Here is a 12,492-nt window from a genome sequence, read left to right as displayed (position 1 = left end):
CAGGCTGCCTTGGTGGAATCCCCGAAGGGTTTATTTGCCTTAGGCCAGAGTTGCTGAGGGGATTAAATAGTGAAGACTTTGGAAAGAAAGGGCTTTTTAAATGTTTGTCTTCATTTAGTAAATTGCTGTCTCTGAGCTACAGTTTAATTATCTGTAAACTGTGGATGTACTAGAACTAACCTCATTAGTAGTTATGAGAATTCAGTGAGATGATGCAGGTAAAAGCATGTAGCTCTGACAGCCCTTTGGTAAGTGATATTCTTTTTGACAACTGGCTCACAAATATGTTTTGTATGTATTTTACAGACTGGGAAACTAAGGGAGAGACAGGGGTCCCTTATGAAGATTTTGTATAACCCTTGCAGTACCTTTGATTTCTATGCAGAATGAGTGGGCCTCTTTAACAGCCATCAACACACCAGTGGCCCTGATGTAAAACTTGCTTCCCCCATAGGATGTGCTCTTGTAAATGGGTTGAAGTAGATCCTCACAGAACAGTTTCCACAGCCTGAAAACCTTGAAAGTCATCACAATGGGTCTTTAATGTTTTTAGTTAGTAATATGTAAAAATTGAGAGATTTCACGTGCAAATCTGGATTTCCAGTTTTTCTTGAAAAAGTGGACAAGCTGGCTGCACTGGACCCACCCACATTCCTGCCAGTTAACAATCAGCTGGAGCTGAGTCTCCTTCCTTTAGACAAATACTCTGTTCCACTCAGGCTCAATCCCCACTCACCATTCCCTATTGTTCTCTGAAACAGAATGTTGTTTCATGTTACATTAACATTCAGAAGAGTTCATTTACTATTGCTCTCAGGTTGTCGTTTTCCTTAGAGCCAGTATTTTTCCCTATTTTCTTTTCAAAGGTGGGAAAACAGGGGCCTAGAGTATGTGATACCTACCAGCTTCATACCTTTCCTTCCTCTGCCAGGCCCCTTGGCAGTTGGGTTTGCTGCCCTGAGTGAACCAACAGTCCTATTTCCTGTGTTGTAATAGGCAGGTGGTATCCAGGGCTAAGGGAGCCCACCAAACCCTGCTGTAAGGATGAGGGGTCCTGGAAGTCTTCACTCAGGAGGGGACATTTAAGCCTAGACTCAAGAAGAAAAAGGGTGGAGTTAGGGGCATTCCAGGTAGAAGGCACTGTCTGTACCAAGGCACAGAGTGAATGGGAGCAAAGCTTTGTGGAAACTGCAGGCTGAGGTGAGGTCTGGGGAAGGGATAAGAGCTGAGGTTGGAAGGTCAATTAGAGGTTAAATCATAAAGAGCCTAGAATTCCATGTTGAAAAATTGAATCCTTGTCCTCTTGCAGAAGGGAACGAACTCTTGTGGTACTGGGAATCACGAGTGTTAGAGCTCTAGCCCATTTCTTCCATCCCTATTGGAATCACAGGACATTAGAGATAGAAGGAGACATCTTAGAGTTCTACTAGAATTGTAGAATATTAGAATGGAAGGGACCTCAGAGATTAAATCCAAAATCAGTTTCAGTTATAAGCCCCCAAAATCTATTTTTTAAAAAATAATACCTCTTCTAGAAGAAGGATGCACTTACATACTTCTGCATACAATTTCAGGTAATTTCAGATAGCCTTGAACCCATCTGGAGGGCTCAGGTTAAGTTTAAAATATATATTTACATGCATTCTATTCTCCTGAATTTTGCAGGTTAAGAAATCAAGATACCAAGAGGCAAAGGATTGGTCCAAAATCAAAAACCTAGTAAGTGTTTCCAGGAGGACAAAATTCTTTTGACTTCCTAGTCCAATGCTCTTATCGTATTAGACATTTTTATTAGCACTAGGTTGGGAGCTCCCATGGGAATGGATGATAACTCATTCATCTCATATCACTTAGCTTCCAACACAAGGCCTGACTCCCAGCTGACACTCAGTAAATGTTGATTAAAGAGGACAAGCAGTGGATTGCAGACCATGCCTGTGAAAGGAGAGCTCCAATAATGATTTCCAGACTCTTTCAGACAGATTTTTTTCTCTTTTGATGGCACATTGTTCGGGGTTGTGGAACAGAAGCCTAGACACTATTTTTTTAAAAGCTTTTTATTTGGAAATAATCACAGATGCACAGAAAATTGCAAAAAGAGTGCAGACTTCACTTGGTTTTCCCCGGTGGTAATAACTATAGTACAATATCAAAACCAGGGAACTGGCATTGATATAATCCACAGAGTTTATTCAGTCTTCACCAGTTTTATATGCGCTTATTTGTGTATGTATGTAGGCCTATGCAATTTTGTCATGTGTAGATTAGTGCAACGATACCACCATAAATACCTAGAAATGTTTGATCATCACAAAGGTCCCTCATGCTGCTGCTTTATAATTACACCCATTCCTTTCCCATACGCCATATCCCCAACCGCAGTTAACACTAATCTATTCTCCATCTCTTTAATTTTTTTCATTTCAAAAATGTTGTATAAATGGAATCATTTACTATGTAACTTTTGGGGATTGGCTTTTTTTTACTCAGAATAATTCCCTGGAGATTCTTCCAGGTTTTTGTGTGTATCAATAGTTCGTTCATTTTTATTGCTGAGTCATAATCCATGGTGTGGATGTACCATGGTGTGTTTAACCAGACACCCGTTGAAGGACATTTGAGTTATTTCCAATCTGGGGCTATCACAAATAAACCTGCTGTGAATTCTTTTATAATATGGCCTTAGGTAAGTCATATACTCTTTCTGAGCCTGGGGATAATAACACACAGAATGGCTCTGAAGAGTCAATGAGAGAATATATGTAAAAGAACCAGTACCAGGTCTGGTATTATTTAGATGTTCTTTAACTTCTTACATCAATGTCTTATAACTTTCAGCATACAGAACCTGCACATATTTTGTTATACCTAAGTATTTCATGTTTTTAGTGCTACTATAAATGGTATTGTTTAAATTTTTTTGATTTTTAATTGTTTGATAGTATATAAAAATACAATTGAATTTTGTTTAGTAACTTGTGTCCTTCATTAAACCAGGAAACTCAGCCCCGCTGGGGTTGTTTCTTCAAGTTTTTACTACCCTCACTCCCAAAATCCACTTGGCATTATTTGCTTTTCAGATTCTGAAGTTGGTTGCTGTTTGTATTTTGTCCAGAGTTTTTAGTTGTAACGGATGAGGGAGAGAGGCTGTAATGGGATTACTCCATCTTGGTTGCCACTGGAATTCATTATTTATTCTTTTTTTTTTTTTTTTCACACACACACACTGTATTTTATTTTTACAAGAGATAAATAGACTGACACCAAGCATTGTACATGGATGACCACAACAAAAGCAACAATGATTGCAATTACCAAACATGAAACACACTCATACTATGTCATAATATTGACATTCAGTCCAGTAATCCTCCACTGTAACAGCTCCTTTACTTTGCAGTGAAAATTGATTTGTATATTCTTTGCCTCTGAGTCCTTGTGGGATTTTTTTTTTTTAATTCAAACAGAAAGTCACAAAAATTATACTCATCCTCATCAGTTCACTCAGTCCCATGTAATTAATTTTTTTTTATCTTGATCTTTTGTTAGCACTTTTATGAGTTCATCAGTTTTTCATTAGAGTTCTGAAAATGCTTACTCATTCAGTTCAGCAGTACAGTACAGTCAGTTACCAGAAACCTGTACTTGTCAGAGTCTTTTCCATGAATTTCTTGATGAAACCCTTTTATAGGAACATATTTGCAAAAGCATCAGAGTACACCCAGAACTGTCTGTAAATGACAAAAGACTTAAAAATGACCACAGTTAAAGATTTGATGAAAGTTCATAATAATGCAGTTGACAAGAAAATTAGTTATTTCTGAGATATACATTTTAAAGTAATAACTAGGATTATGACTTATAACATTATACCAGAACATATAAGATTTTTAGAAATTTCATGCAATGTCTGAAACATTCATATTAACATATTTCCATACAAATAACCCAATGAAAGTTTAGTATTAGTTGTTTTGTTTGTTTGTTTTTTTATACTGCAGGTTCTTATTAGTCATCAATTTCATACACATCAGTGTATACATGTCAATCCCAATCGCCCAGTTCAGCACACCACCATCCCCACCCCACCGCAGTTTTCCCCCCTTGGTGTCCATATGTCTGTTCTCTACATCTGTGTCTCAACTTCTGCCCTGCAAACCGGCTCATCTGTACCATTTTTCTAGGTTCCACATACATGCGTTAATATACGATATTTGTATTTCTCTTTCTGACTTACTTCACTCTGTATGACAGTCTCTAGATCCATCCACGTCTCAACAAATGACTCAATTTTGTTCCTTTTTATGGCTGAGTAATATTCCATTGTATATATGTACCACAACTTCCTCATCCATTCGTCTGTCGACGGGCATTTAGGTTGCTTCCATGACCTGGCTATTGTAAATAGTGCTGCAATGAACATTCGGGCGCATGTGTCTTTTTGAATTACGGTTTTCTCTGGGTATATGCCCAGTAGTGGGATTGCTGGGTCATATGGTAATTCTATTTTTAGTTTTTTAAGGAACCTCCATATTGTTCTCCATAGTGGCTGTATCAATTTACATTCCCACCAACAGTGCAAGAGGGTTCCCTTTTCTCCACACCCTCTCCAGCATTTGTTGTTTGTAGATTTTCTGATGATGCCCATTCTAACTGGTGTGAGGTGATACCTCATTGTAGTTTTGATTTGCATTTCTCTAATAATTAGTGATGTTGAGCATCTTTTCATGTGCTTCGTGGCCGTCTGTATGTCTTCTTTGGAGAAATGTCTATTTAGGTCTTCTGCCCATTTTTGGATTGGGTTGTTTGTTTCTTTAATATTGAGCTGAATGAGCTGTTTATATATTTTGGAGATTAATCCTTTGTCCGTTGATTCGTTTGCAAATATTTTCTCCCATTCTGAGGGTTGTCTTTTCGTCTTGTTTATGGTTTCCTTTGCTGTGCAAAAGCTTTGAAGTTTCATTAGGTCCCATTTGTTTATTTTTGTTTTTATTTCCATTACTCTAGGAGGTGGATCAAAAAAGATCTTGCTGTGATTTATGTCAAAGAGTGTTCTTCCTATGTTTTCCTCTAAGAGTTTTATAGTGTCCAGTCTTACATTTAGGTCTCTAATCCATTTTGAGTTTATTTTTGTGTATGGTGTTAGGGAGTATTCTAATTTCATTCTTTTACATGTAGCTGTCCAGTTTTCCCAGCACCACTTATTGAAGAGACTGTCTTTTCTCCATTGTATATCTTTGCCTCCTTTGTCATAGATTAGTTGACCATAGGTGCGTGGGTTTATCTCTGGGCTTTCTATCTTGTTCCATTGATCTATATTTCTGTTTTTGTGCCAGTACCATATTGTCTTGATTACTGTAGCTTTGTAGTATAGTCTGAAGTCAGGGAGTCTGATTCCTCCAGCTCCGTTTTTTTCCCTCAAGACTGCTTTGGCTATTCGGGGTCTTTTGTGTCTCCATACAAATTATAAGATGATTTGTTCTAGCTCCGTAAAAAATGCCATTGGTAATTTGATAGGGATTGCATTGAATCTGTAGATTGCTTTGGGTAGTATAGTCATTTTCACAGTGTTGATTCTTCCAATCCAAGAACATGGTATATCTCTCCATCTGTTGGTATCATCTTTAATTTCTTTCATCAGTGTCTTATAGTTTTCTGCATACAGGTCTTTTGTCTCCCTAGGTAGGTTTATTCCTAGGTATTTTATTCTTTTTGTTGCAATGGTAAATGGGAGTGTTTCCATAATTTCTCTTTCAGATTTTTCATCATTAGTGTATAGGAATGCAAGAGATTTCTGTGCATTAATTTTGTATCCTGCAACTTTACCATATTCATTAATTAGCTCTAGCAGTTTTCTGGTGGCATCTTTAGGATTCTCTATGTATAGTATCATGTCATCTGCAAACAATGACAGTTTTACTTCTTCTTTTCCAATTTGTATTCCTTTTATTTCTTTTTCTTCTCTGATTGCCGTGGCTAGGACTTCCAGAACTATGTTGAATAATAGTGGTGAGAGTGGACATCCTTGTCTCGTTCCTGATCTTAGAGGAAATGCTTTCAGTTTTTCACCATTGAGAATGATGTTTGCTGTGGGTTTGTCATATATGGCCTTTATTATGTTGAGGTAGGTTCCCTCTATGCCCACTTTCTGGAGAGTTTTTATCATAAATGGGTGTTGAATTTTGTCAAAAGCTTTTTCTGCATCTATTGAGATGATCATATGGTTTTTATTCTTCAATTTGTTAATATGGTGTATCACATTGATTGATTTGCGTATATTGAAGAATCCTTGCATCCCTGGGATAAATCCCACTTGATCGTGGTGTATGATCCTTTTAATGTGTTGTTGGATTCTGTTTGCTAGCATTTTGTTGAGGATTTTTGCATCTATATTCATCAGTGATATTGGTCTGTAATTTTCGTATTTTGTAGTGTCTTTGTCTGATTTTGGTATCAGGGTGATGGTGGCCTCATAGAATGAGTTTGGGAGTGTTCCTTCCTCTGCAATTTTTTCGAAGAGTTTGAGAAGGATAGGTGTTAGCTCTTCTCTAAATGTTTGATAGAATTCACCTGTGAAGCCATCTGGTCCTGGACTTTTGTTTGTTGGAAGATTTTTAATCACAGTTTCAATTTCATTACTTGTGATTGGTCTCTTCATATTTTCTGTTTCTTCCTGGTTCAGTCTTGGAAGGTTATACCTTTCTAAGAATTTGTCCATTTCTTCCAGGTTGTCCATTTTATTGGCATAGAGTTGCTGGTAGTAGTCTCCTAGGATGCTTTGTATTTCTGCGGTGTCTATTGTAACTTCTCCTTTTTCATTTCTGATTTTATTGATTTGAGTCCTCTCCCTTTTTTTCTTGATGAGTCTGGCTAATGGCTTATCAATTTTGTTGATCTTCTCAAAAAACCAGCTTTTAGTTTTATTGATCTTTGCTATTGTTTTCTTTGTTTCTATTTCATTTATTTCTGCTCTGATCTTTATGATTTATTTCCTTCTGCTAACTTTGGGTTTTGTTTGTTCTTCTTTCTCTAGTTTCTTTAGATGTAAGGTTAGATTGTTTACTTGAGATTTTTCTTGTTTCTTGAGGTAGGCTTCTATAGCTATAAACTTCCCTCTTAGAACTGCTTTTGCTGCATCCCATAGGTTTTGGGTCGTCGTGTTTTCATTGTCATTTGTCTCTAGGTATTTTTTGATTTCCTCTTTGATTTCTTCAGTGATCTCTTGGTTATTTAGTAACGTATTGTTTAGCCTCCATGTGTTTGTGTTTTTTACGTTTTCTTCCCTGTAATTCATTTCTAATCTCATAGCGTTGTGGTCAGAAAAGATGCTTGATATGATTTCAATTTTCTTAAATTTACTGAGGCTTGATTTGTGACCCAAGATGTGATCTATCCTGGAGAATGTTCCGTGCGCACTTGAGAAGAACGTGTAATCTGCTGTTTTTGGATGGAATGTCCTATAAATATCAATTAAATCTATCTGGTCTATTGTGTCATTTAAAGCTTCTGTTTCCTTATTTATTTTCATTTTGGATGATCTGTCCATTGGTGTAAGTGAGGTGTTAAAGTCCCCCACTATTATTGTGTTACTGTCAATTTCCTCTTTTATACCTGTTAGCAGTTTCCTTATGTATTGAGGTGCTCCTATGTTGGGTGCATATATATTTATAATTGTTATATCTTCTTCTTGGATGGATCCCTTGATCATTATGTAGTGTCCTTCCTTGTCTCTTGTAACATTCTTTATTTTAAAGTCTATTTTATCTGATATGAGTATAGCTACTCCAGCTTTCTTTTGATTTCCATTTGCATGGAATATCTTTTTCCGTCCCCTCACTTTCAGTCTGTATGTGTCCCTAGGTCTGAAGTGGGTCTCTTGTAGACAGCATATATATGGGTCTTGTTTTTGTATCCATTCAGCAAGCCTGTGTCTTTTGGTTGGAGCATTTAATCCATTCACGTTTAAGGTAATTATCGATATGTATGTTCCTATGACCATTTTCTTAATTGTTTTGGGTTTGTTTTTGTAGGTCCTTTTCTTCTCTTGTGTTTCCCACTTAGAGAAGTTCCTTTAGCATTTGTTGTAGAGCTGGTTTGGTGGTGCTGAATTCTCTTAGCTTTTGCTTGTCTGTAAAGCTTTTGATTTCTCCATCAAATCTAAATGAGATCCTTGCCGGGTACAGTAATCTTGGTTGTAGGTTCTTCCCTTTCATCACTTTAAGTATATCATGCCACTCCCTTCTGGCTTATAGAGTTTCTGCTGAGAAATCAGCTGTTAACCTTGTGGGAGTTCCCTTGTATGTTATTTGTCGTTTTTCCCTCGCTGCTTTCAATAATTTTTCTTTGTCTTTAATTTTTGCCACTTTGATTACTGTGTGTCTTGGCGTGTTTCTCCTTGGGTTTATCCTGTATGGGACTCTCTGCGCTTCCTGGACTTGGGTGGCTATTTCCTTTCCCATGTTAGGGAAGTTTTCTACTATAATCTCTTTAAATATTTTCTCAGGTCCTTTCTCTCTCTCTTCTCCTTCTGGGACCCCTATAATGCGAATGTTGTTGCGTTTAATGTTGTCCCAGAGGTCTCTTAGGCTGTCTTCATTTCTTTTCATTCTTTTTTCTTTATTCTGTTCTGCAGCAGTGAATTCCACCATTCTGTCCTCCAGGTCACTTATCCGTTCTTCTGCCTCAGTTATTCTGCTATTGATTCCTTCTAGTGTAGTTTTCATTTCAGTTATTGTATTGGTCATCTCTGTTTGTTTGTTCTTTAATTCTTCTAGGTCTTTGTTAATCATTTCTTGCATCTTCTCAATCTTTGCCTCCATTCTTATTCCGAGGTCCTGGATCATCCTCACTATCATTATTCTGAATTCTTTTTCTGGAAGGTTGCCTATCTCCACTTCATTTAGTTGTTTTTCTGGGGTTTTTTCTTGTTCCCTCATCTGGTATATAGCCCTCTGCCTTTTCATCTTGTCTATCTTTCTGTAAATGTGGTTTTTGTTCCACAGGCTGCAGGATTGTAGTTTTTCTTGCTTCTGCTGTCTGCCCTCTGGTGGTTGAGGCTATCTAAGAGGCTTGATGGGAGGCTCTGGTGGTGGGTAGAGCTGACTGTTGCTGTGGTGGTCAGAGCTCCGTAAAACTTTAATCCACTTGACTGTTGATGGGTGGGGCTGGGTTCCCTCCCTGTTGGTTGTTTTGCCTGAGGCAACCCAACACTGGAGCCTACCTGGGCTCTTTGGTGGGGCTAATGGCAGACTCTGGGAGGGCTCACGCCAAGGAGTACTTCCCAGAACCTCCGCTGCCAGTGTCCTTGTCCCCACAGTGAAACAGAGCCAGCCCCCGCCTCTGCAGGAGACCCTCCAACACTAGCAGGTAGGTCTGGTTCAGTCTCCCCCGGGGTTACTGCTCCTTCCCCCCAGTCCCGATGTGCACACTATTCCGTGTGCGCCCTCCAAGAGTGGAGTCTCTGTTTCCCCCAGTCCTGTCAAAGTCCTGCAATCAATTCCCACTAGGCTTCAAAGTCTGATTCTCTAGGAATTCCACCTCCCGTTGCCGGACCCCCAGGTTGGGAAGCCTGACGTGGGGCTCAGAACCTTCACTCCAGTGGGTGGACTTCTGTGGTATAAGTGTTCGCCAGTCTGTGAGTCACCCACCCAGCAGTTATGGGATTTGATTTTACTCTGATTGCGCCCCTCCTACCGTCTCACTGTGGCTTCTCCTCTGTCCTTGGACGTGGGGTATCCTCCTTGGTGAAGTCCAGTGTCTTCCTGTCGATGATTGTCCAGCAGCCAGTTGTGATTCTGGTGCTCTCGCAAGAGGGAGTGAGAGCACGTCCTTCTACTCTGCCATCTTGGTTAATCCTCTTCTCATTATTTATTCTGATACTCAAATTATCTCAGATTTGACCAGTGGGAGCCCCTTCAGGCTGACTTCTGTGTCCTTTTGATACGTCTCCATCATTTTTTGAGTATTTTCTTACTTTCTAGTACATCTTGTACCTTCTCTGTCTCAGCTCAGGATTCAGTCATTTCTCCAAGAAAACCTTGTTCTTTTAGTGGAGAATGGTGTTTAGAAACCAAGATTTGGGCAGTGGGTTTGCTCATTGCTGTTGGAATGGTCACTGCTCCTAGGCTGTCTCATGGACAGAGGGAGGGTATATATGTATGTATATACAGTAAGTGCACGTACATTTATATCTGTTTATTTCTACATCTATCTATATATATTGAAATCCATGAGTTCACACCAACACATTCAACTCCAGTCCAACACCACAGGGTTTATTCTAGTTTTCTCTCTTTCTATACATATAATTCCCTTCTTTGACAGAGAGAAACCTGGCTCTCACGATCTTCTTTGACCAGCCCTCCTGAATGTAACCAGTCTCCTGTTGTTGCACGCTAACCCTGTCCCCCACCACCATGCCCTCACCCCAGTCCCCTCACCCTGCTCAGGGCTCCAGCACCTTGTGCTACCCCACCACAGCCTCCCTCTACCCCCAGACAGATGCCTGCTATGCCTGGCCTCACCTAATGGCTTCTAAACAGAATCATTCAGGAAGGGTGGGGGAAGGGGAATGAAACCGTACCTCGAAACCTCACACCTTAGATGGGACTCAAACCCAGTTGCACCTCAGATGGGACTTGACCCACAGTCTCTGGCTTAGAAGGGTACTCGAACCCACAGTCTCCCGGCTGAAACCGCACACCTGGGCTCAGACCGTAAGGAAGCTCAGGTTCTTTACGTCTCAGCGCAGAAGGAATTCAACAAGAGGCAAAGTGATAGGCAGGAAGTAGATTTATTAATATAGGATGCTTGTGAAGGATACAAGTGGGCAGGGAAGAGGGATCTGCCCCAAGAATTAAGTGGGCTACATTTTTATAATCAAAGGAAAAATGAGGACGGGGAGAAGACCACCTTTGTCCTCTTCCTTTGTAAAGATGTAGCAGGAAAACGGGGCACAAGATGATGGTCACGTCCCAGGTCTTGGGTGAGTTCCTGGGACAGGCCACCAAGTGAGGGTCCTTGGCCTCGCACAGGAAAGAATTCAAGAGCGAGCCATAGTAAAGTGAAAGCAGAGACACACATTCCATAGGCAGAATGCGGTTCATCTTAACAGGCGAGAGCGGCCCTGGGAGAAACACTCCACAGAGTGTGGGCCATCTCAGAAGGTAAGAGTGGCCCAGAAATATGGGGTGGTTAGTTTTTATGGTCTGGGTAATTTCATAGGCTAACAAATGGGAGGATTATTCCAACTATTTTGGGGAAGGGGTGGGGATTTCCAGGAATTGGGCCACTGCCCACTTTTTGGCCTTTTATGGTTAGCCTCAGAACTGTCATGGTGCCTGTGGGTGTGTCATTTAGCATACACTAATGTAATACAATAAGTATATAATGAGGCTCAAGGTCTATTGGAAGTTGAATCTTCCATTATCTTGGGCCTAATTGGTTCTAACCAGTTTTTGTCGTATCCTCGACAGCTATGTCATTCTCTTCAAGGTTGTGCCCTGCCCCCTTCCCTCCTGTCTCAGCAATTGTGGTAAAATACACAAAACATAGAATTTACCATTTTAACCATCTTTAAGTGTACAGTTCAGTGACATTAAGTACATTCACATTGTCCTGTAACTGTCACTACCATTCATCTCCAGCACATTTTCATCTTCTTCAACTGAAGCCCTGAACCCATTAAACAATGACTCCCCATTCCTGCCTCCTTCCAGCCCCTGGTAACCACCATTCTACTGTCTCTATGAATTTGACTCTTGTAGGTACCTCCTACAATATTTGTACTTTTGTGTCTTATTTTACTTAATGTTTTCAAGGTTCATCCACATTGTAGCATGTATCAGAATTTCCTTCCTTTTTAAGGCCAGTTTTCCACTATATATATGGCACATTTTGTTTGTTTATCTATTCATTTGTCAATGGACATTTGGGTTGTTTCTCCCTTTCGTTTTTGTTTTTTTTTAAATAAATTTATTTATTTATTTATTTATTTATTTATTTATTTATTTATTTATTTTTGGCTGCGTTGGGTCGTCGTTGCTGTGCCTGGGCTTTTCTCTAGTTGTGGCGAGCGGGGGCTACTCTTTGTTGCGGTGCGCGGGCTTCTCATTGCAGTGGCTTCTTTTGTTGTGGAGCACGGGCTCTAGGTGCACGGGCTTCAGTAGTTATGGCTCAGGGGCTCTAGAGCGCAGGCTCAGTAGTTGTGGCACACGGGCTTAGTTGCTCTGCGGCATGTGGGATCTTCCCAGACCAGGGATCGAACCCGTGTCCCCTGCATGGGCAGGTGGATTCTTAACCACTGTGCCACCAGGGAAGTCCCTGTTTCTCCCTTTTGACTATTGTTTATAAAGCTGCCATGGACCATGGTGTACAGAAATCTCTTTGAGTCCCTGCTGTCAATTCCTTTGAGTATATACTTGTTACCCGAAAAACTGGGTTCGCCTCTTGGTGAGTATCGAGCCAAAAGACACAACCAAGCCAAAAATCTGG

General features: G+C 40.1%; 1 protein-coding gene across 4 annotated transcripts in view; it reads left to right on the top strand.

Moving 5' to 3' along the window:
* Window positions 1-12,492, top strand: part of CNBD2 (cyclic nucleotide binding domain containing 2) — a 177,973-nt gene that overhangs the window by 970 nt on the left and 164,511 nt on the right. For all 4 annotated transcript variants that reach the window (XM_061210171.1, XM_061210170.1, XM_061210169.1 and 1 more), the window contains exon 2: window positions 1,666-1,719. In XM_061210171.1, the coding sequence (XP_061066154.1) occupies window positions 1,666-1,719 (54 nt within the window). The remainder of the gene's footprint in view (window positions 1-1,665; window positions 1,720-12,492) is intronic.

The sequence above is a fragment of the Eubalaena glacialis genome, chromosome 13 (genome assembly GCF_028564815.1).
Source record: "Eubalaena glacialis isolate mEubGla1 chromosome 13, mEubGla1.1.hap2.+ XY, whole genome shotgun sequence".
NCBI lineage: Eukaryota > Metazoa > Chordata > Mammalia > Artiodactyla > Balaenidae > Eubalaena > Eubalaena glacialis.
The sequence above is the reverse complement of the archived record's forward strand: the minus strand, read 5'-3'. Positions and strand labels throughout refer to the sequence as shown.